Source organism: Gymnoscopelus braueri (assembly GCF_963280865.1).
Source record: "Gymnoscopelus braueri genome assembly, chromosome: 19".
Lineage (NCBI taxonomy): Eukaryota > Metazoa > Chordata > Actinopteri > Myctophiformes > Myctophidae > Gymnoscopelus > Gymnoscopelus braueri.
In genome coordinates, this window is record NC_137621.1 from 48,360,908 (window position 1) to 48,386,510 (window position 25,603).

General features: G+C 40.7%; 1 protein-coding gene across 1 annotated transcript in view; it reads right to left on the reverse strand.

Moving 5' to 3' along the window:
- Positions 1-25,292, reverse strand: part of LOC308074829 (gamma-aminobutyric acid receptor subunit rho-2-like) — a gene marked incomplete at its 3' end in the record, with an annotated part of 125,203 nt that extends 99,911 nt beyond the window's left edge. Inside the window, exons 1-2 of the mRNA XM_080414328.1 lie at positions 25,195-25,292; positions 20,025-20,137 (exon numbers count right to left, since the gene is read on the reverse strand). Of these exons, the coding sequence (XP_080270454.1) occupies positions 20,025-20,043 (19 nt within the window). The 5' untranslated portion in view covers positions 20,044-20,137; positions 25,195-25,292. The remainder of the gene's footprint in view (positions 1-20,024; positions 20,138-25,194) is intronic.
- Positions 25,293-25,603: the final 311 nt, after the last annotated feature.

Sequence of the window (25,603 nt, forward strand, 5' to 3'; positions counted from 1 at the left end):
CATGAAAGGTTAGCAAACCTGACAGGCTGGTAACAACACTATAAACGGACTCACAGGATGCATAATTATACAACTCGAACAAAAGGATAAAAAAATATGCAGTATATTGGGGGCGGGGGTTCTCATGAACACTATATTACACATTAACATTTATGTTTTACTGCATTATGATAACCTGTCAGAAGATGAGGTTGTAAGCTTCTCACCATAACAAGGTGATGTTATGGCCTATACTCCTTTGCATGAAAGATTTCAGCAGTCTGTATGGAAGTACAGTAGGCTATAATGTCCTTACACATAGCCAAGCTAGCATGTACAAACACCAGCATATGCACACAAATAAGGACTTATTACAAATATACAGTACATGGGCAAGTTACAATGCGATTAAGGAGTGGATGGGACATGGGGTCAAGTCATTTCCTCAGGTATTAGCGAAAAGGAAACATCGGCTGCGACGGGCCCGCAGAACGAGTGGATGGATGCATATAGGCAGCAAGAGCTTCACATTTAACTATAGCCGTACTCAGTCAATTCTGAACCGATTGTTATAGAGGTAGTGCCATGGTTTTGCACTTTTTCTGTTTTTCATGTGTCTATGAGGTTGATAGAACTTCATTAAGCCCCCTGGTGGTGTTTTTATGGTGTTTTATATCTTCTCTGACTATTTTGAGTTTCTACCTGGAGGCTGAAACCTTGAGGGTCAAACGTGCCAATAGAAAAACAGCCCTTTAGTGACATAGTAAAAGTGTACCCTCCCGCTCATTATCATAACACAACAGGTGTGGGCATGAGGAGGAGGAGGAGGGACTAGGACAGGTGGGTGGTGCTAAGGTGGTGGAGGAGGTGCTAAGGTGAGAAGGTATACTTAAAGGTAGGGTAAGTGATTTTCTTTGGTTAAAGTAAGTGTTAAATAGCTCTATATTCTGATAGTACTCATTGCTATAGAGTGTTTGTTCAGTAAAAGGAGTCTCCTTGTCTCTCCAGCTCTTTATAAAACAGAAAATGCATTTTCGTTTCAGTTTCAGTTTCATTTCCAATTTGATCCAATCAGGATAGAGAACTCAATCAGGATATAGATTAAACAACTGAAATTGGAAGTGATGACACTAAGAAATGAGCAGGCAAAATTGGAACTGGAACACTATAAAAATGAAGCTTAAAAATTGGTACTTTCTCCTGATTGGCTGAGATTTTGACACCTACCGGAAAATGTATTTTCTGTTTATTAAAGAGCTGGAGAGACGGGGAGACTCCTGTTACTGAACAAACACTAGTAATGATTACTATCAGAATATAGTGCTTGTATACTTTTTTGAAAAAAATCGTCCTCCTAGTACAGCGCTACTCAACCCGCGGCCCGCGGGCCGCATGCGGCCCGAACGCAGCGTCTTGGCTCGTTTTTTTTTTTTTTTTTTTTTTTAAGCACAGGATAAAAATATGCATTTCCGTTCAAATATATGGGTTGCTAAAACATTTTTCAAAAACAAACAGACAGACATACATACAGGTGCGTCAATTGTTGCAGGTATAATGCATAGTTTTCTATGCATTTCGGGTTTTTGGGGGGGTTTGACCCCCACATTTTTCCGGCCGCGCGGCTTAGCCGCGCGCCCAGGATAGGTGTCCCTTATTTCAATCTCTGGGAGTTGGCAACCCTAACCTTGCCATACCTTAGCTTTTGCTGAACTGATGCCACTGGACATACACACAAAATAAACTGGTACAGTGAAAAGAATATGATGTCAAAATGCACATTTTCTTGTGTGTTACAAAATCGAAAAATCCAAAATAGGACCGTCATTTTTATGGCGGCCCCTTGGACTTTTGGTATTTTGCTGAGTGGCCCCTGAGCCATCTTAAGTTGAGTAGCCCTGTCCTAGTATAACCATATAATACCTGATGATTATGTTTTTTTTGGGGGGGGGGGATCACTGAAAATCACGGCACCCCGTCTTTAACATTTTAAGTTCTCTATAATCTGTGAAGGGTCTATTTTCAGTGTATCAGTCATGATTGTATTGTCTTCAAACGATATCAAGCGAAAAGGAAACATCGGCCGGTGACACAGCCTCTCTCCATTCCGGAATGGAATAGAAGAACGCTCGTCCTAAAATACCCTCACTCCGGGTCTAATCCTGCGGCCTCGGACCGCGTTTCGGTTACCACCGGAATGGTGTGCTCTCGTCAATGAGTATTGCGGAAACAATATGAATACTGTTATGGGGATATAATATAGGCTACATAATATATTGGAAATGACAAAAATAAATAGAATAGCAGATGCCTTTATAGTGTAATATGGGCGGATATTCGTATTTGTTAAAAATATAAATGAATAAACTTAAATTAATTAATGAATCCCCTCCTGGAGGGCCCCCTTGCATGGAAGTCCCATGTATGGGTTCTCATAACCCAGAAAAGTATGCCACTGCTTGGAGATCAGATATTTTGGGCAGCAGTAGCTTGTCTCTTTGGTCTTCGAATGTGAGCTTTCTATTCCTCTCTCCGCTTAACGCACGATCAATAGCACTGCGTCTTGTGCTGATCTTAAAGGGAATGGCAGCGGGTACTCTGATTGGATTGATTAAAGTAACGCCCAAACACACCCATGACTAATTCAGGACAGTTTTACCACATACACGTAGCACCTTGGTCCAGTGCGCACATTACCGCACCCATAATAGCAAAATGGCATTGGTCACGCCTCCACGTCTTAAATTAAGGAATAAGACCTGGCGGTGACTAAGACGTCCTTAATAGAGCCCAGAGGGGGCAGTAGCATGCCACTTGGACACAGGCCGGTCGCCTGGAGGAGGGTGTCCGTTGCGAGACCCAAAACACCCAGTGGCTCTAGGAAACAACACTGATGGTAATTCCAAGTTTGTGCATCATTAGATGTTTTATTAACTAGCATCAAAATGTATGTAAAGTACCAAAAGTAAAAGTAGCCTATGCATTATGCAGGAGGTGCCATTTCACAAGTTTTCTAATCCATAAAATGTATACAAATCCTTTGAAAATAGCAGATCTACAAGCTCACTAACGAGTTGCAACAGATCTACAAGCTCACAGCATGTACATATGCTATTTTTAAATTGCCTAAGTATATATATATATAGGTGAGGTCTAACGTGGTGTTGTAATAATAATCATAATCTACAAAGTAACTAGTAACTAAAGTTTTCAAATAATTGTAGTGGAGTAAAAGTACAATATTTGCCTTTGAGATGCAGTGGAGCAGAAGTAAAAAGTATTGAACATTGGCAGTAATCCAGTCAAGTAAAAATACCTCAAAATTGTACTTAAGTACAGTACTTGAGTGCATGTACTTAGTTACTTTCCACCACTGGTGAATGGGGCAGTGGGTTTGTGTCTGTGGGCAGATACAGTACTATTATATAGGGATAGACTCCGTACAATGGCCTACCCTTTTCTATGACAGGGCATTCATGATAAAAAAAAAGAAGCCTCTGTTAATCATTATTTTCAGCAGAGTCCTCCGCTCCTGAATATAAAAGCCAGCACCGAAGTCGCTCTTGCTTGAGGCAAAACCTTATCTATAGCCACTTATCTGCTTCACATAGAGCTCTGTGGTCCTTGTGAGATATTGTTCGATAGCCTAGGTTTTGAAATTCAACTGCAGCCATCAATATGCTCCCTGAGCAAAGAAGTAACCGTGGTGTAAAGTAACTACATGTACTCAAGTACTGTACTTAGGTACAATTTTGAGGTGTTTTTACTTTACTGGAGTACCTCCAATTTGCAATGCTTTTACTTCTACTCCACTACACCTCAGATACAAATATTGTACTTTTACTCCACTACAATTATTTGAAAACTTTAGTTACTAGTTACTTTTACTTTATTACAAAACATACATTGACCACTTCGGCACTTTATATACTTTGGCTGTTTGAATTTGTGTGCTCTTGTGTGCAGTAAAAGCCTTTAAACTGTGCTTTTGTTATTACTCCATTTCTCCCAGACGCCAGCATTGATTTTAGTCGACAGATTTTCTATAGCTTTGAAATCTCTCCACTATGTTTTTTTTTAAACTTTTCAACTCCACTGGGTTTCATTTAATGACTGCTAAAATGTAAGCGGATGTGATTTCAAGCAGACGGCTCTGTGAGAGCGTGTGTGTGTGTGTGTGTGCTGTGCGAGAATAGCCGACATCATTTTTTTATAATTAAATTTAGGCCTAGGCCCTATGGGTGTATATAACTAAACCGCGCTTAACCCATTAAAGGTTTAATGACATTCACTTTTACACCACATTCAAAGTCTTTGTCCTGGTCCTTCAAAAGTGTACAAAAAGTTTTAAGTGAAAATTCCATTCCAGTGATCCATAGCAGGTGTTTTTCTCTCACATTTCTAAAGCCTTTTCAATTGCAATGAAAAAAAAAATCTTTGCCTGCGGGTGTCGCTGGTGAGGGATTTTGCCTGTCAATCATCGCCTCTGCTCCGCCCCCCCCAAAGGAAAGGATAGGGGAGGGGAGGGGCGAGGAGGAGAGTGGGCGGGATTAATTGACTGTGACCTCACTGTCGAAGGGCCAAGCTCAGATTACTTTTCAGCCAAATTATTCAGAAAACCCCAGACCACAGAAAATCCACTGAATGTTCTAAGTTCAGGTTTTTTGGGTGTAATTGAGGTCATAAAACCCCAAATAAAACATTGAAAATAAAAAAAGTGAAAATGAATGTCATGATACCTTTAAGACCGGGAAATGCAATTTTAAGATTTCTTTGGCTATTCAAAAAATAGCAGATATACAAGCTCGTAGCACGGCACAGAGTGCCACGCTATGAGCTTGCAGATCTGCAATTTTTGGGGAAAATCGTGAAGATTTGTGCAAATCTTTGAATATATATATATTTTTAAAGCGAACATTTTTAATCTTTGCTTCTGGGGATTCTACAAATGTCTTCTAAATCCTAACAGTTTTTTTTTAAAACTTATGTTGCTATAATATCAGTGGTTCTCAAACTTTTTTCATGTCAAGGACCCCCAAAATTATATAAATGTTGGGCTCTGTTTATTTTTCAGCGGACCCCCAACTCAAAATATTTTGTTCCAGGGACCCCCCCAGAAGCAAAGATTTGAGTTAAAAATGTATATATTAAAAGATTTGCACACATTTTCACGATTTCTTTCCAAAAATAGCAGATCTACAAGCTCATAGCGCGGCACTCGGTGCCGCGCTATGAGCTTGTAGATCTGCTATTTTTGAATAGCCCAAAGAAATCTAAAAATGACACACAGATGCGTTCCCGGTCTTAATGGGTTAAAACTGCATCTCATCTGACCCCGTTATCTGACCCGCAGCGCTAATTGAATTCCGTACCCGGCCTGACCCCTTTCAAAAACATTTAAATCTCACCAGAAATTAAGAAAGCAGTCTACTACATCAATTGGACAAACACAATTCTATATCTCACAGGTCACCTAAAAGCAATGAAATATTCAAAACACTTTGAGTTGAATTAAAGGGATAGTTCACCCCCCCCAAAAATCATCTTTTCTATCCATTAGTCACCCCATGGAGACTTGAATTCATGGATATTGTTTAGTTTTTGTCACATTCCTATAAGTCAGCGGACCGGTATAGGCAGCGGTTCTGGTAGGAGATACAAAGGAGACTGTTTGTGTCTCCTACCGGAACCGCTGCCGGTCATCAAATTATCCCCAAAATCAGACTTCCAATCATGGCTGATGGAACTGTATCAGCAGATATAATTTTGCCAGATTTTGTGAGAGAAATAAGCAACCAGGTATAGGAAAACAAGCCCAAAAGAAGCGACTATAGGCTACATGAGCACTTTAAACTCTATTTTGATCTATTTTGATCAAATAAGCAACTACACTTTAGAAACATGCCCAAAAAAACAATATTTCGTTGCTGTCCGGCAGGAACCAGCTAACTGATTTATGCACTGATTTATGGAAAGAAAATGCAAAAGCGGGAGCTTTTGCATTTTCTTTCCATAAATCAGTGCTATTGAACATCCTTTACGTCTGTGTGTTAGTAAAAAAATATTGAACCAATGAAAAGTATTAAAAAGTGCTTCTGACAAAACCAGCTAACTCCATTGGATCCTCAAACTTTCTGCTAAACCAGCTAACTCCACCAAAGGGGGGTGGAGTTAGCTGGTTTTGCTGACTCCAGGCTCCACCCCCTTTTGATCTTTTGTGAGCTTGGAGGTCCATTCAGCTGTTCTTATCAATGATGAACAAAACCTCCTAACTCCACTCTTTGTTTAGTTTTTTTTAGTTTTTTCATTTCCTGAAAAATGAACATTTTGGAGTTAGCTGGTAGTGGTTTCTGCCCGACAGCAGAGATATACAACCAACTTTACAGGAAAAGAAATCCAAAGTCGCTTATAATGAGCAGAGCAGACATGGCAACCCTGGATATAATCCCATATAATGTCTTGACAGTCGTTTCTCTGTTTTCTGGCCATGGGCAAGAAGTTAAGAGTTGCTCAGGATCACATTGTCAAGTCAAGTAATTTTTTTATTCATACTAGATTTCCAGGCCCCTGTCGACCGTCCACCCACCTGTCCACCCACAGGGAAATGTCAATATAAGATAGTGTCAAGTCCAGATACACAACAACTGAGCGAGCACTTAGCAACAGTGACGAGGAAAAGCTATTCTTGTACCAGAGGAAACATTTTGCCCATTACAACCGGGAACGCACTTTATTATACTTTGGCTATTCAAAAATAGCAGATCTACAAGCTCATAGCGCGGCACCGAGTGCCGTGCTATGAGCTTGTATATCTGCTATATTTTGGGGGGGAAATCACGGGCAAATCTTTGAATACATATATATTTTTAAAGCGAACATTTTTAACTCAAATCTTTGCTTCTGGGGGATTCTACAAATGTCTTATAAATCCTAACAGTTAAAAAAAATGAAAGTATGTTGCTATATATCTCAGTGCTTCTCAAACTTTTTCATGTCAAGGACCCCCAAAATGATATGTATTTCTTCACGGACCCCCATCTCAAAATATTTTGTTCCAGGGACCCCCAGAAGCAAAGATTTGAGTTAAAAGCGTACTGTATATATATATATATATATATATATATATATATTCAAAGATTTGCACACATTTTCAAAAAAAAACCCCTCAAAAATAGCAGATCTACAAGCTCAGATCTTCAATTTTTGAATAGCCAAAGAAATCTAAAATAGTTAACAGAACCTGGCCGTGGGTGGCGGGTGGCAAACTTCTACTCCCCGAAGGTTGTGAGTGTTTCTTAGAGTGTTTAGTAATGCTATATCCAGCCTCTGGCTTGTTCTTGTGCAGAATACTACACGTTTGGCTGCACAAAATTGGACTTCATGTTGTTTTCCAAACACATTAGAGGTGACATCTTTTTCTTCGTAAATGAATGTCCTACATCATACATGAGTGTCGCACAAAAGCAGCGATGTGACTTATTGTGAGCTTGTAGATCTGCTATTTTCAAAATAAATAAATAAAAAAAAAACATTTTTATAATAAGATTTTGGACATACAGTACTCGACAGCAAAGATTTCATTAGAGTCTCTTTGCCATGGAGTGACCCACACCAGGTTGAACTAAAAGAAGTTTGTGTGTTTATGTGTGAGCAGTTCACATAAGTTGGTTCTTAATGTGTTTATCACACATTAAGGAACGTAATTCAAACCCTCTTTGTGGACTCCATCTTAGTTGTGCGGGTCATCAGCCATGATGTAAGCAGTTATAAGTGCAACCAGCAAGTGTTACCAGTGGCGTAAAGTAACTAAGTACATTTACTCAACTACTGAGTACAATTTTGAGGTACTTTTACTTTACCGGAGTATTTCCAATTTTCAGTACTTTTACTTTTACTCCACTACATCTCAGAGGCAAATATTGTACTTTTACTCCACTACAATGATTTGAAAACTAGAATAAATTATTACGTTATAAAACATACATTAACCACTTTAGCCCTATTGTATACCTCGGCTATTTGAAAATAGCCGATCTATAAGCTCACAACGCGTCGCATCGCGACGCGTTGTGAGCTTGTAGATCTGCTATTTTCAAACATTTTAGTACTTTCACTTTTGGTACTTTAAGTATGTTTTCATGCCAGTACTTTTGTACTTTCACTCAAGTAAACTATGAATTCCGGACTTTTACTCGTAACAAGGTACTTCTACATTGCAGTATTGATACTTTTTCCACCACTGGTTTATAAGTGCAACGTTACAGATTCAGCCGCAGCTCAAAAATGGATCCTAAGTGGAGAGAAGCTGTCCAGACCTGCATGGACACTCCTCTTCAGACAACGTGAAAGTGTTGTTAGTCATACTGTTAGTCATACTGAGATTTTAAAAGCAATTCAGTCTCCTCTGTGGCGAGCGCGGTGAATCGATTAAAGTAAAGGGCTTTTGTTCGTAAATTACAGAGGTTTATTTTGAAGGGATGTGGCTGCCTACTGTTTAACGTTCAATAACAAACAGAAAGAAACAAGTCTGGGGTCACTTTGGCTTTGCGTGGTTCGCAGTCTAGACTTCACATGGCCATTCAGCTACGACAGGGGCTCCAAACCTTTTGTAGCTCAAGGCCCACCTGGGTATGAGTCAATAATAATAATAAACTTTATTTGTATAGCATCTTTCGTGACATGAAACGCAGCTCAAAGTGCTTTACAGAGCAAGAATAAAGCACAAGTGCTTTACAGAAAAAGTACAAATAATTTAAGAGATCGAAAAAAAAGGCTTTGTATAAAATCCTGCTAAAATACTGCAAAATCCGAAAAAATACATTGTTCATTTTGTGTAAAACAAAATGTAAACGTCTCAATGAAGAAATCTACCAATACATTTAAATTGACGCTGTTTGTGCAACAGTGACGCTTTGGTCCAGCGGTTTGTGAGATTAGCTCCGGTAAGACAGACACACAGACAGAGACAGACAGGCCCTCTTACACAGGGACGTGCAGAGGGATTTGGAGAGGCAGGGGCTGGAATTTCAAAAGGGCACCTGATTGCCGACCGGCCCGATTACCACACATTTAGGCCCGAAAACCCCAAAAAAAGAAATATGTCATTAAAGGGATACTTCACTTTCACATAAAATAAACATTAAAAATAAATATTTTTAAAAAATGAAAGAAGTTATGGCAAAATAAAGGCCCCCTCACACATTAGTAGGACACTCTAATGCGTGAGGGGGCCGTGATTTTTCCATTACTTTTTTCATTTATTTTTAATATATTTTTTAAATGTTTATTTTATGTGAAAGTGAAGTATCCCTTTAAGTACTTAATGTCCTCAAAGTCACGCATCGAACAAGATTTGAACTGAGCACATTGGACCATCCGTTCCAGAGATAATGGCCAAAACTTGAAGGCTTGAAAACGTCTTGAGTTTGGCCATTGTCGCCCGTTTTTCTTTAATAACACGGGCTAGGAAGGTCGGACGGCGACAAACTAGACAAACCCGAGTAAAGTTTGGGTTTGTTCTTTGAGCTGCATCCAACACATCCACTGTGGCCTTACCGTTAGGCCGCTAGGGGCAGTTGAAATTTCTTTTTTGGGGGTATTAGATTTTTATGTATTTTTTTCTAGTCACTTTTTTACCGACGGGTAAAGGGGCAGGTGCTCAAGTCCCCTTTCATGTCTATGTGTGCACGTGCATGCTCTTACAGACGGCTTAGCCTCTTTCAGAGCCACGCAGTGAAAACACAGTGTTTCATCTTATTCCAGGATCACACTTAGGGTCGCCAAACTTGCCAACAACCCGAAACTCAAATAAGAGACACCGGGCCGATAAAATACTATATAATGTATATAATGTACAGTTATTGTATATTGTTGCTGTCGGTCGGAAACCATACTCAAACTTTTTGAGTTCTTCGGTAAATTATTTCCCTACTTGATCATACTACAGCGTCACTCAAAAGCATCAAAAGTAGCAGATCTACAAACTCGAAACGCTGCGCGAAGCGACGTGTATGGAGCTTGCAGATCTGCCACTTTTGCCGCTTTTGAATTTGAATCCTGAAAAGTAACAGTTTTGGACATACTGTATGAGGTTCCCACTCATCAGAGCACTTAAGCACTTGAACGTCCCCAGCCAAAATTTGCCGAAAATAGCCGATCTACAAGTTCAAGATGTAAATCTGCTATTTTGGGACATTTGTTTTAGACAGAAAGAAGCAGTCCAAGTACAGAGACAACTCAGGTCCACTTTACTAAGTGTAGAGGGTTTAAGTGGTTAACAACCAGTGGTGGAAAAAGTACTCACATGTATTACTTAGGTAAAAGTATCAATACTGCAATGTAGAAGTACTCTGTTACAAGTAAAAGTCCGGAATTAAAAATGTACTCGAGTAAAAGTACAAAAGTATTGGTATCAAAATGTACTTAAAGTACCAAAAGTAAAAGTACTAAAATGTTTGAAAATAGCTTGTAGATCGGCTATTTTCAAATAGCCTAGGTATAAAATAGGGCTTAAGTGGTTAATCTGCAAAGTAACTAGTAACTAAAGTTTTCAAATAATTGTAGTGGAGTAAAAGTACAATATTTGTCTCTGACATGTAGTGGAGTAGAAGTAAAAGTACTGATAATTGGAAATACTCCAGTAAAGTAAAAGTAGAAAAATTGTACAGTACTTGAATAAATGTAATTAGTTACTTTACACCACCGTTAACAACCTGTGTTATAGTATACCGGTAGGTATACGAGGTGTTTGAACTTGGCATGCGTGTGTCATTGAATGAGTGAGAAGAATAAGGACCAAAGTGTGTCCAGTTCAATGAGGGGCGCGTCTTTTAGTTTCCAAATAAGGAACGATTCCTTATTTCAAGGGACGGGCGCCAAGAACAAATGTAGCGGGATAATCTCTTCATGTGCAGTGGATTCACGTGATGCCATCACAGATTTGGTGCGGTGCAGCACATATAAACATAGTTAACTAATGGAAAAATGTTTTATATAGGCCTCTGTCTGAAATCTCTGAGTAGTAGTACTTATGGTGGCCATTTGTCCGTTTTTTCGCCGGACAGTCCAGTTATGACCCAGCTGTCCTCCGTCCGGCGCACCCTCTGGCCGGATGCATAATTGTCCGGCTTTTGAGGGAGTGATTACAGTGTAAGCGTTATTGGTTATACATTTCTTGTTAAATCTCCTGTTTCATTGGTATAGATTAGAATATCAGCTGGCAGCCAGCGCAATGGCCATAGCAGTGGTTCTCAAACGTTTTCACGTCAAGGACCCCCAAAATGATATGTATTTGGCTGCGGACCCCCATCTAAAATATTTTGTTCCAGGGACCCCCCAGAAGCAAAGATTTGAGATTCAAATGTTCGCTTTAAAAATATTCAAAGATTTGCACAAATCTTCACGATAAAAAAAAAAAGAGAAAGAAAATCTGTGCCGCGCTATGAGTTTGTATATCTACTATTTTTGAATAGCCAAAGTATAAAAGGTTAAAGTCGTTAAAATTATTGTGATGCTATATTAACACATTTTGCTGGGGACCCCTTGGAACCCTCCCAAGGACCCCTGGGGGTCCCCGGACCCCACTTTGAGAACCAATGGGCTATAGTATGCATTTGCTGCGTGCGTGCATTTAGTTCCTCCTCCGTCCTCCCACGCTTGTTTATGTGGATGCCAGGTCGGATTGAAAAAACTGACGCCAAGTAGGCCTACTGTAGTTGTAACGCAGACAATCTGCGGTAGATTTGCTCAAAGTTGCCGAAACGGAAAACTTCATTTAGCGAACAATGGAGCAAGGAAAAGGAGTTCATAAAGAAAAGTAGAATTGACGAGTATTGTTCACTTTGGTCGGACATGATTGATGAGCATTGAACAAGTGCAGGTAGGACTACCCTACCCTTTTTGCCACCCTGTCGGAAAAAATAACAGCAGCAGAGCTATCCAGTACCATACTAAACGTCCATGAGTCTCCTCTTCTCTTCCCCTCTCTCTCTGTTTTATTCTTTCAGATATATGCCACTATGGATTAGATTGAAATTGGGTACATATACATTTGGGGGTCCTTGCTGTGCCTTTTTGCTGGGCACAGCGTGCCCCACAAAAGCGTCCTCCTCTTTGAGGTCAATTGCTGGTGGCCACTAGTACTAGTACTCCATTTTGGTACAGTATAGTGTCACTTGCGACAACAGCTGTCCCAGCCACACACAACACCAGATTGGCGCATGTGCTAAGCTAAGCAGTAAATAGGAGGGAAGTCCTCTGCCCGGTTTTAATCTGCTCACCATCATGGTGGGTGGGGGGTGGGGGGAGGGGGGGGGGGGTAGCCTGCTGCCACATAGTGAGGCTATAGGCTAGGCTAACAACAGAGAGATAAAAAAAATTATGCTAGGCTAAGCTAGGCCGCCCGCCCGCCCCGCCCGTCCGCCCGGCCTGCCCGCCACAAATTAAGCCGGCAAATTCCAGATGGCAGCTGGCTGCTACTAAAACCGTCCATCAGCGAGCAATGGTTAAAGCTTCAGGGGGAGAAAAAAAAGAAAGAAAGAAAAACAGTGGTATAATGATTACTCTGTCATTGCCTTGAGCTATATCTATATCGCACACACTCACATGGGATTGCATATCTGTTGGCTTTTGGTCGGGGGGGGGGGGGGTAAAAGCTAAACGAGCTACATGCTGTTAGCGACGGTCTGAGTTGGCAGATGCATTTTTGATAAGCGGTAACCCACCGACAGTAGTGAATCATATTTCTCGATGTACACCAGTGGGGATATTATATCGTTGTTGTCGGGCAGAAACCTCTTTATCTCCATATTCTAACTTTTTATGTTTCTAGTAAATCAACGGCCTACTTGATCATGCTACAGCGTCACACAAAACCTTTCGAGCTTGTAGATCTGCTACTTTTGACGCTTTTGAATTTGAATCCTGAAAAATACGAGTTTTGGGCGTATGAGGTTTCCACCCGACAGAGACGATATGCAGCATTTAATTTGTATAGTAAGCCCAAATCAATGGATTATATTTCAGTAAGTAATTCATAATCTCTATTGTTCCAACATCAAACTAATGGGCAGCAACAATCGTGGCTCGGATACGTTTTTTTGTGGGTATGATGCCACGCTATTATTACGAGACTCGTGGGGGGCTCATGTGGTCAAAACGGTTTAATTTACAATCCGCAAAGGCTTTTGTATGGAGAAATCTCAGAGGCGGCATCAAAGTAAATGGCTGTGCAATTCTGTCCGTTTCTGTAATGCAGGGAATCAATGGCCCTTGGTGGATGAGATCTTAAAAAAAAATCCCTCCCTTGAGCTCCCTAAGCCCACATTCAACGATTTTCCTATCGTAAAAAAAAAACGCTGCGCCGCATCCGTCCAAAGATGCCCCCCCCCGTAGGTGCCGTCTTTATAGTTGAATTGAAAGCGTTTACATGTCGATCCGCCTGGCTCTGGAGGCCTAGGCCTTGATTTATACTCGCGTTGTTGCGCGCAGGCAGTGGTGGAAAAAGTACTCAAATTCTTTACTTAGTCTTTACTTAAAGTCCAGAATTCAAAATGTACTTGAGTAAAAGTACAAAAGTATTGGCCTCAAAATGTACTTAAAGTACCAAAAGTAAAAGTACTAAAATGTTTGAAAATAGCCTATGTATAAAACAGGGCTAAAGTGGTTAATGTATGTTTTATAATGTAATAATTTATATCAGTTTTCAAATAATTGTAGTGGAGTAAAAGTACAATATTTGCCTTTAAGATGTAGTGGAGTAGAAGTAAAAGTACTGAAAATGGAAATACTCCAGTAAAGTAAAAATTCCTCAAACGTGTACTTAAGTACAGTACTTGAGTAAATGTACTTAGTTACTTTACACCACTGTGCGCCGGAGTCGTGCACTGAATATAGCCACTCTACAAGCTCACAACGCGCGTCATCGCGGCGCGCTGTGAGCTTGTAGATCTGCTATTTTTGGTGGAGCGACAACACTTGTACGATAAAGTATATTAAGATTAAGCGCTGCTCAGGTTGAATTAATTTGCAGTGGGAAAACTAAAGTATGTTTTGCAAAGTGCTCTCGGTTCAATGACTCCTCTAATATTGGATTTGTCTCAACCCAGCATGGGTGGAAGAAGTACTAAGGAAAAAAAGCAAAAACGCACTACAATTCAACACGTTTTGACCTTGTATGTCAAGCTTTTTTCACTTTCGAATAAATGAGTTTTAAAACAGAGCTTCATTGGTTAATGTCTGTTATGTAATAATAATAATAATCAATAAGCTACAAAGTAACTTGTAACTAGGTAGTGGAGTACAAGTAGGCCTATAAAGCATTGCAAAAAAATTGCCTACACTCAAGTAAAGTAAAAATTACCACAAAATTGTATGTAAGAACCCCAGCATGCATGTTCTGGGGGAACATTCCCTAAAAAAATAGCAGATCTACAAGCTCAAAACTCGTTGCAATGCGACGCCTTTTCAGAGATTAGGTGTAACTCAAGTCCATTTAACTGAGACTAGAGCAGGGGTCTTCAACAGGGGGTCCGGGACCCCTAGGGGGGGGTCCTCAGAGTTAATTCAGAGGGTCCTCCAAATCTTTGCGTGATACGTTTTTCTTTTTTTTTTTACATTTTGAGGGGAACAATAACCATAAATAGCGGATCTACAAGCTTGTAGATCGGCTATTTTTGGCAAAGTCGAGGTTTGGTGTAGGGGGTAAAAAGAGAAGTACACGTTTTCTAAGTATTGAGGGTTTAAAACTGTGTATTTTTTATTAACATGAATGAACCCAACACAACGCTACACATTGATAGTGCTGTCAATAACAAGTCTATGAACCTAAAATGAAATCTATGAAAAAGTTTCATCGGCAATACAATTTCATACAATCTGTAGTGGGGGGTCCCTGCTTCATATTTCTCTCAGCTGAGGGGCCTGAAAAGAAACATTGTAGACCCCTGGACAAAGAGGGTTTAAGTGGTGAAGTGCAGTACTGTAGAATGTACTTGTAAATGTACTTAGTTACTTTCCACCACTGCAACCCAGGGCCTGAGAATGGATGGATGGATGGATGGATGGACAGACAGACACGCTAATCACCAGTGGTGTAAAGTAACTAAATACATGTACTCAAGTGCTGTACTTAAAGAGGTGGTGCCATGGTTTTGCACTTTTTCTGTTTTTCATGTGTCTATGAGGTTGATAGAACTTCATTAAGCCCCCTGGTGGTGTTTTTATGGTGTTTTATGTCTTCTCTGACTATTTTGAGTTTCTACCTGGAGGCTGAAACCTTGAGGGTCAAACGTGTCAATAGAAAAACAGCGCTTTAGTGACATAGTAAAAATATACCCTCCCCCTCGTTATCATAACACAACAGGTGTTTGCATGAGGAGGAGGAGGGACTAGGACAGGTGGGTGGTGCTAAGGTGGTGGAGGAGGTGCTAAGGTGAGAACCAGGTATACTTAATGAACTGGAGGCGTGTCCACATAAAAACATAATTTTAACAATTTCTGTACACTTTTTTGAAAAAAATCTTCCTCCTAGTATAACCATAATACCTGATGATTATGTTTTAGGGGGGGAAAAAATCACTGAAAATCACGGCACCCTGTCTTTAAGTCAAATTTTCAAACATTTTAGTATTTTTCCTTTTGGTACTTTAAGTACATTTTGATGCCAACACTTTCGTAATTTTACTCAAGTAACATTTTGAACACGGGCCTTCTACCTGTAACAGTAGCATTTCTACAAGGCAGTATTGACACTTTTACTTAAGTCGAAAACGTGAGTACTTTTTCCACCACTGCTAATCGCTTTCACAAGAGGCCAGCGGCCGTTCGCGCGCCTTTAGACGGTGGGTGACAGGTGGATGAACACAATAGGCCAGACACGGTATACGACCCCACCTCTGACCTTCTGAACCCGGGTATAAATCCATAACGCCGCCTGATGGGCTTAAAGCCGCAGGGCTACGTAACACTTTCTAAAAAGCACAATAAGGCTCGGTTCGTCCAGCTCACGCACCGAGCGGCCAGCCAGTGGCCGAGTGACCACTTCCATACATCATGATCCTGTCTCGTTCTCTCTCCCCTTCTGCATTGGATTAGCAACGAGCTTAATGTGTTATCTTGCCCTGGATTAAACCATTAAAACCAGGAACCCGGCATCTGCATAACCATTATTTTATACTTTGGGCGATTCAAAAAAATTGCAGATCTACAAGCTCATAGCGCGGCACCGAGTGCCGCCCTATGAGCTTGTAGAGCTGCATTTTTTTCAAAAATCGTGAAAATATGTGCAAATCTTTGAATGTCTTTTTTTAAAGCAAACATTTTTAACTCAAATCTTTGCTTCTGGGGGGTCCCTGGAACAACATATTTTGAGATGGGGGTCCGTGGCCAAATACATATCATATTGGGGGTCCTTGACATGAAAAGGTTTGAGAACCACTGATTATAGCAACATAAGTTTTTTCCAAAAAACTGTTAGGATTTAGAAGACATTTGTAGAATCCCCAGAAACAAAGATTTTAGTTAAAAAAAGAAATACTTTAAAAATATATGTATTCAGAGATTTGCTAAAAATGTCATGATCAGCTATTAAAAAAAAATAGCTGATCTACAAGCTCATAGCGCAGCACTTGTTGCTTTTGGCCATGTTTAACCCTAAAGCTGAAAATTGCGATCTGTAAGCTCACAGCTTGTAGATCTGCTATTTTTATAATTATAAATCAGACACAACTCCAACCTTAAACCTCTAAATGTCTAATCCTCTGCATTTAAAAGTCTATACAGTAGGTCTATTTACTATAGGGACATTTGGCCCTAAGTACACACACACACACGCATATTATGCATGCACGCACACGCGCGCACAGTGGTGTAAAGTAACTAAGTACATTTACTCAAGTATTGTACAATTTTGAGGCACTTTTACTTTACTGGAGTATTTCCAAATTGTCTATACTTTTACTTTTACTCCACTACATCTCTGAGGCAAAATATGTACCTTTACTCCACTACAATTATTTGAAAACTTTAGTTACTAGTTACTTTGCAGATATAAATGATTACATTATAAAACATACATTAACCACTTTAGCCTATTTTATACCTAGGCTGATTGAAAATAGCCGATCTACAAGCTCACAACGCGTCGCATCACGACGCGTTGTGAGCTTGTAGATCTGCTATTTTCAAACATTTTAGTACTTTTACTTACATTTGGATACCAATACTTTTGTACTTTTACTCAAGTACATTTTGAATTCCGGACTTTTACTTGTATCAGAGTCCTTCTACATTGCAGTATGTAGCTTTTACTTAAATAAAACATTTGAGTACTTTTTCCACCACTGGGCACACGTACACGCGCGCCCACACACACGCACACACACACACACACACACACACACACACACACACACACACACACACACACACACACACACACACACACACACACACACACACACACACACACACACACACATCCCTGTGGTGTTGATAAAACACTTTGGACATGTTGGACATGGATCATTGGACATTGGGGATCGAGGAATGCACGTCGCCTGCATAATAATAAGCTGGCTGAACCCACAAGGTCAGCTTCCCCCTGTGGACGCGTGTTAACAATCTCTGTGTGAAAGTGCCCGTGTCCTTTTTCACCATATAAATCACCAGAGGGGGGTTGAGGTTCCCCCCCCACAACGTGTGAACTTGAAAAGACCCCCCACTCTGGTGTGCTGGTGTGTTAAAATGCCTGCATCTCCCCTCGTTGCTGAGGAGGTTATTGTCGGTGGTAATCCGTCGCGGAGAGAGTGGGGTTCGGTGCCCACTCCGTTGTAATATGTCTAGACACAGATCCTCAACAGGGATTTTGCCTTTCTGTGTGTGTGTGTGTGTGTGTGTGTGTGTGTGTGTGTGTGTGTGTGTGTGCGTGCGTGCGTGCGTGCGTGCGTGCGTGCGTGCGTGCGTGCGTGCGTGCGTGCGTGCGTGCGTGCGTGCGTGCGTGCGTGCGTGCGTGCGTGCGTGCGTGCGTGCGTGCGTGCGTGTGTGTGATGTGGATTGCACTTTAGGCTATTTATAGTCGGGTTTCCGATGTGACTTCCTGCAGGGAGCTCTCTCTACCTTTCCCCCAAGTAACAAAATCCTGAGAGATTTACACGAAAAAAATAATAATGCATTTATCTGCTGCTCGCCAAAACAAAGAAGCTTGAGAGGAAGAAACATCCACACTTGCCCCCGGCAAGTGTGGATGTAGGTTTATATTAGCGTAGGCAATCGAAGCAATAATGAGAACTTATGTGAGGTTTGGTTGACTGATCAGATGGGGGGAAAAAAATCACGCTCACGCTAACTTTTAAGTGTGCTAACAAAGACACAGCCCAGAGCTGCCTGTGTTTCATCTCAACTCCGCCAACCATATGAAGCGACACACAGACCTCTGATTTCGCTAGCTAGGGTGCCATGAGAGACATTGTTCGAGCCCCCCCCTCCCCACCCCCATGTCTTCATTGTGAATCTTCAAGGCGTCTTTTGAACTGTGGCATCTTTTAACCCGTTCCACCCGGGAACGCATCTGTGTAACCACTTCACAATTATTGTTATACTTTGGCTATTTAAGCTTTGAGCTTGTAGATCTGCTATTTTTGAAAAATCGTGAAAATGTGCGCAAATCTTTAAATATATATATTTTTAAGCAAATATTTTTAACTCAAATTTGCTTCTGGGGGGTCCATGGAACAACATATTTTGAGATGGGGGTCCGCAGCCAAATACATATCATTTTGGGGGTCCTAGACATGAAAAAGATTAAGAACCACTGCTATAGCAACATACGATTAAAACATTTTTTTTCAAATATTTGCACATATTTTTCACGTTTAAAAAAAAAAAAAATAGCAGATCTACGCTATGAGCTTGTAGATCTGCTGTTTTTGACTAGCCAAAGAAATCTTTAAAATGACACAAATGCGTTCCCGGTCTTAATGGGTTAACTTGCCGGATGTCTCGAAAAGAGCTTGTTTGCAGACTACTAGGGGCGAGAAACTTTGCGGTGTGGTGCGCCAACGCAGTGCCAAGCAATTAATCTGGGAAATAACAACCCCTCGCTTGTACGTCCTTATACGAAGCTGGAGGCTGGTGACATTGTTCTCATAATCAAACAAGACACGCTGTTTCAGTTTTGTCACTAACTATTCACATAGCTTGAGAAATCATAGAGATTTTTTGGGGGGGGAAGGGGGGGTCAAAGAGAACTTGTTTTCCAATTTCTGGGAGAGAGGGACGCTATACGAGGTCGGATTCTAATATCCTGTCCTGTTCACTCCGGTCGCAGACATCAGAAAAACTAATTGGTTGTGTCTTGGGGGCCTGGCGTAATAAGTGCCGACATGCTCGCTGCAATTGGCTTTCTGTCTCGAGGGAGCAAGTACAGGTGCAGGGTGTTCGCGATTCGGCTCAAGTGTGCCGGGATTTTAATTCGGTCCCTATACGCTCCCATTGCCCTCTTTCATCATTCCTACCTCCAATTTAAGCCATTAAGACCGGGAACCGGCTACTACTGTGTCATTTTAGATTTTAGAGACCATTATTTTATACTTTGGGGCTAACCAAAAATAACAGATATACAAGCTTGTAGATCTGCTATTTTTGAAAAATCTTTGAAAAATCTTTGAAAAATCTTTGAAAAATCTTTGAAAAATCTTTGGAAAATCTTTCACTATAAAAATATATATATTCAAAGATTTGCACACATTTTTCACTATTGTTCAAAAATAGTAGATATACAAGCTCATAGCACAGCATGAGCTTGTAGATCTGCTATTTTTTAACATAGCCAAAGAAATCTAAAAATGGCACAGATACTTTCCCGGTCTAAATGGGTTAAGCCTTTCCTTGAAGTTCCATATAAATGTTATACGTGTAAAATGTTGTTGAAAAGAAATGATCATTGGTACATTTTTATGTCACGCTGTGAATAATGTGAAGCTGTGTGAGTGTGTGCGTGCGTGCGTGCATGTGTGCGTGCGTTATACAGGGTAAAAACGTCCAATACTTGCCTCCGAACGCAGGCCTCATGGTGAAATCGTGATCATCTACTTTGATAATATTCTCCGTCTTCAGCTTTCGGGCCTTGGTCACATCTGGGGGCTTCTTGTTCAAGGTCAAGGAACTAGAAAACAATAGCACACAACAGTGATTCTCAACACTTTATACTTTCAAGGACCCCCAGTTTGAAATGCAATAGGCCACAGACCCCCATTTGATACTATTTGTTTTGCTTTTGTTAGTTTTTTATCTCTGGGACCCCTATAGACTGTAAAATCCTGTTTTAAAGGGATAGTTCACCCCCAAAACAAACTATTTTTGGGGGTGAACTATCCCTTTAATTTAACTCTGAGAGTGCACAAATGGAACCCTTCACGAACCCATTTCATTTGGTTCCATCTGTGCAGTTACAGTACCATAAGGGTCAATTCCATTCGGTGTTCAACTATCAATCATTTATCTGGAGACGCCCTAGAACCCCCACAAGGACCCCCGGGGGTCTCCAGACCCCATAGTGAGAACCAGTGCGGCTTGCCGACTGTGAGGTAGCTTGATGTATAAGTACAGTACATCTCCTGGACATGACGCTAGTAAACAGTGGGTTGGGACCCATCTTTGGGTCGCGGACCAATTTTCATGGGTCGCGAGAAAATATCTCGTCTTTTCCGTTTCCTAAAAAAAAGCCTATATAATATTGTTTCAAAAGATGAAACAAAAGTTTAGACCCAAAAAAATTCAACATTTCCAAATTTCCAATATAAAAAAACTTCAATGAACGAATTGAATAATTTCCAAAAATATATATTTTTTTAGATTTAAGAAGTAGTGAAAGTAGTGAAAACTATTTTTCTACAAGTATCTAGTTGTATATCCTGGTGGGCCACCAGGATATTGCAAGTGGGCCCCCAAATAATTGGCAAAACCTACGATTTTAGTCAAAATAAATGTCATGGAGTTTTAACCAGAGCCTTAACGAGAGTTATGACACAAGCGTTGACTCCCATTGTAAGAATGGAATGCGGAAGTGCTCTGTCTATCTCAATGAGATAGTTCCAATGTTTGGAACTATTGCACATAGCAGCCTGCTTTGCGGCGAGATCAAAGCGTGACGTTACTCTCTCTTCTACACTCTGGTTTTAATTGCTTTTGGCTGCTGTGTTAAAGGTAGGGTAAAGGCAGGGTTTCTGTCGATAGAGGGTCCCACAGATAACAAAGAATTGTAAGAATTGTCTGTGGCGTAATGCATATCGCTGCTGTCGTGCAGAAACCTCTTATCTCCATATTCTAACTTTTTGTGTTTTTTCGTGAATTACCTCGATCATACTACAGCGCAGTGGTGGAAAAATTACTCAAATATTTTACTTAAGTAAAAGTATCAATACTACAATGTAGAAGTACTCCGTTACAAGTAAAAGTCTGGTGTTCAAAATTGACTTGAGTAAAAGTACAGAAGTATTGGCATCAAAATGTACTTAAAGTACCAAAAGTAAAAGTACTGACATTTTTGAAAATAGTAGATCTACAAAGATCGGCTATTTTCAAATAGCCTAGGTATAAAATAGGACTAAAGTGTTTAATGCATGTTTTATAATGTACAGTAATCATTTATATCTGCAAAGTAACTAGTAACTAAAGTTTTCAAATAATTGTAGTGGAGTAAAAGGACAATATTTGCCTCTGAGATGTAGGAGTAGAAGTAAAAGTATTGGAAATTGGAAATACTCAAGTAGAGTACAAATACCTCAAAATTGTACTTGAGTACATGTACTTAGTTACTTTCCACCAGACCACCACTGCAGTACAGCGTCACACAAAAGCATCAAGCTTGTGGATCTGCTACTTTTTATGCTTTTGAATTTGAATCCTGAAAAGTAACAGTTTTTGAACACATGAGGTTTCCACCCGACAGAGACAAAATCAAACTATCATAGTATAAGGTCATGCTTCCCTTTGCTGTTTTATTCCTCCACACTGAGAGAATGCAATAGCACAACCGTCTGATTTAATGTGGGTTTGTTATGGTGATTCCACGCTAAGCTGCTGTTTCAGTCCATTAGGTTGTTATACAGGAGTGTAGTGCATCATGTTGGTGGGTGTATGGTAGCATAGTAGCATCAGTGATCAGGGTCAAAATATACACGGAGAGGAGGAGAAACATCCATTCACTGAAATGGCTTTACAATTTAGGCAATTCAGCAGCGGACTGATCTTATCCAGAACGACCTGCAACAAGCGAGGTAAACACATGCACGGAATGCAACGCAGAGAGACGGTGTAGTGCCTGAGTCAGTATAAACTAGGACCACGGGTAAAACGGGTCACAACGCCTCGCAGCGCGGCTATTTTCGGCAAAGAGGTTTGGTGTAGAGGGGAAAAAAGAGAAGACCAAGTACGGACTGAAAGGTCAAGTTTACTAAGTAGGCTACTGAGGGCTGAAGTGGTTAAATGTCTGAAAATACACATTAAAGGGATAGCTCACCCCCAAAAATGTATTAGTCACCCCATGGAGACTTGAATTCATGGATATATATTTTATTTTGTCGCATTCCTAAGCCAATCATTTGATGACCGTCAGAGGTTCCAGTAGGAGATACAAAGAGTGTCCTTTGTGTCTCCTACCGGAACCTCAAATTATTGGCTGCTTCCTCTCTCTCAGCTAAGGGGTCCTTGGCCTGAAAAACTTTGAAGACCCCTGCATGGTCTTAACAATTAGCCTACTATCAAGATAGTAATCTGTACAGATATCAGGTAAACAATGAACCTAGCATCTGCATAAATAACATGCTATCTACATTTTTTTTTTTAACATTGTGGTCAAGAAAATCAGGCAAGTTAACAAAAGCTGAAGGATTTCTAAAAAAAAAATGTTCCAAATAAAAAAAACTAACAAACAAAAGAAACATGCTTTATACTGAAACATAATGCTGAGTTTCTTGTCACTCGACAAAAGTCATTTTGTTAAACAGTTGCCAGTATAGCCTACACCAGTTGTTCTCAAAGTGGGCCCCAGGGTTCCCTTGAGAGCGTTCCAGGGGGTCCCAAGTAAAATGAGTTAATGTAGCAAGATCAGTTTAACCACTATATTACTACTATTTTACAATAGCCGATCCACAAGCTCACAACAATGTGAGCTTGCAGATCAGCTATTTTCAACATTATTGGAATATTTTTTGAAACATTAACAACAACACAAATGTCGTTATGGGTGTCACTGGCTGGCACAAAGTATTTTCAGATTTGGGGGGGGGGGCCCCAAATATAAATATTTGGGGCCACAAATATAAATTAATATGGGGGTCCTTGACCTGAAAATGTTTGAGAATGTGTACCACTGGGCTCATAGACTGTTGCAACAAGAGAAGAATTCTGGACAACAGCCCTGCAGGGTCAGCAGTAGCATTCAGGCCCGGTTTGACATTCAAGAAATGCTTTATTTTAACAAGAGCAATGGGGACTCATTATGAACTTGCAGACCTAAAAAAGAAAAAAAATCTGTATGCAAGCCATTTATTATAATGAGTACACTGTTGACGCCAATTAAGCACTATGGCTATTGGGCTACAGGCTACTGCTCCCGAATTCACGCTGGCAGCGGTCCAAAGGAAAAACTCAAATAAAATGCCATGCTGCGATAATTAATTGTAGCCTAAATGGGAGACAGCGAAGGGGTCAAAGTAAACTCCAGCCCTATTCAGCAACATGCTAGAGGTTCCCCCCGGTGCTGCCTTAGCTGTGACTATTTTGAGACTCTGCCACATGTTTGCACTAAAACCACCTCTGTACAAAAAAAAAAAAAAGCAAAGCTGTGCTGTGCTCTCTCCTGTGATGATCCCATCCTCCCGGGCCGGGGGGGGGGGGGGGGGGACTCAGGGAGGGATGATGACAGATGGGGCAAAACGTGCTCGTGACACGTGGGACAGGCGGAAGGCACGCCAGTCCATGACCTGTTTGCTGCTTTTGTTGATTGATGAGTAGGCAAAGACAAGCTCTCTATGGTGCCGTTTCCCCCCATCCCACATCATGCCATGGGATTTAACTTGAGTGTACAAATATAACCGTAGCCTCCAAATGGAACCTAACAGACCCTTTACATTTGGAGGCTATTCATTCTCAGTTAGGCTACATTATTGATTATTGATTTTTACTGTGCAGCAGCTATTGCTCAAGTTATATGTCAAGATCTGAGAAAGTAGGTAGCCTCAAAATGGAACCAAACGAACCCCAAAGGGTCCCCTTGGCTCTATTTGGAGGCTACACATTCTCTTTTTTTTTTGTGCAGCAGTTTTTGTGCAGCAGTTATTGCCTGGTTTATTGAGTTTTAGCTATACCCCTATTAGCTCCTCTCCTCCCTCTGAAAGGGCTTTCTTTTGATCCAATACTGGAGGTTTTTATAGATATGTCTACAATGGCAACATCCTCGTCTGCAGAAGCACTGCCACTGTACCCTCCCTGCGCACACACCCGACTTGGGATAATTACAATTGTGGTGCGATGATGTTGATTTTTATTATGACGTGTAGACCGATTATTAGGCATGATGATCTAGGCTACTGGGTGACACTTGAAACAATGCATACATTAACTCCTCAACCTGTATTGGTTGTCAGAGGGGATACAGGATAGGTGGGCACTAGGGACATCTAGGCACCTCGATGTAAAATTGGCTATTTTGTCCAAAATGTTAAAATGTATATATACATTTGAATATAAATGATCTTATGTAATGTTAAGTATACATGATGAAATTGCACGGTACATCACTATCAGACATAAATTTATATCCTTCAACTTCTTGTTAATTCCCAAAATGACTGGACATACAGGTTTTGTAGCAATTTCTAGCAATTGTAGAAATATTAGACCTTAATTGTCCAATGTTTAATCATGTATACATAACTTTTTTTTTCTTCTTTTTTTTTTACATTTTCGACAGAATAGCTAATTTTACACCGAGGTGCCCAGATGTCCCTAAGTGCCTGTTACCCCTATAATAGGCATGATCTGCTGGGCGAAACTTAACAATGCATTTACACGAACTCCTCAACCTGTGGTGGTTGTCTGAGGTGGCCAATTACGCACGGATTCATCATGAATCCGTGCGTAATTGGCCACCTCAGATAACCATATGAACCACCCTACAGAATAGGCTATACACTGACTGGCTAGAGGTTCTTTACTTACGTGCCATGTTTCTGGGTCTCCACGGTGCCGGTCCATCTCCTGACCCGGTGGCCGTGGTGGTGCTTATTACTACGGCATTCCGCGGTGGCGACGACCAGACAGAGGATCGAAACCAGCGCTTTGATCACAAAATAAGGCATAGCGATCAGCGCGGGATTCCACAAGTGTGTCCGAAGAAGAATGTCCGAAAGCCCCTGAATTCAATCCATATCCACGAGGAAAATGCCAGCGCATCTTTTTCCGTTTTTTATTCAGCAGCAGAGAGATGCGATCCGATCGTCGACGGTCATCATCATGGCATCTGATCACTGATGTTTATTTAGGCTGATCGCTGGAATATGCGATCATTTCTTATTTGTTTCCCGCCCCCCCGCAAACTGTCTTTCTCTCTCTCTCTGCACTTGACGTT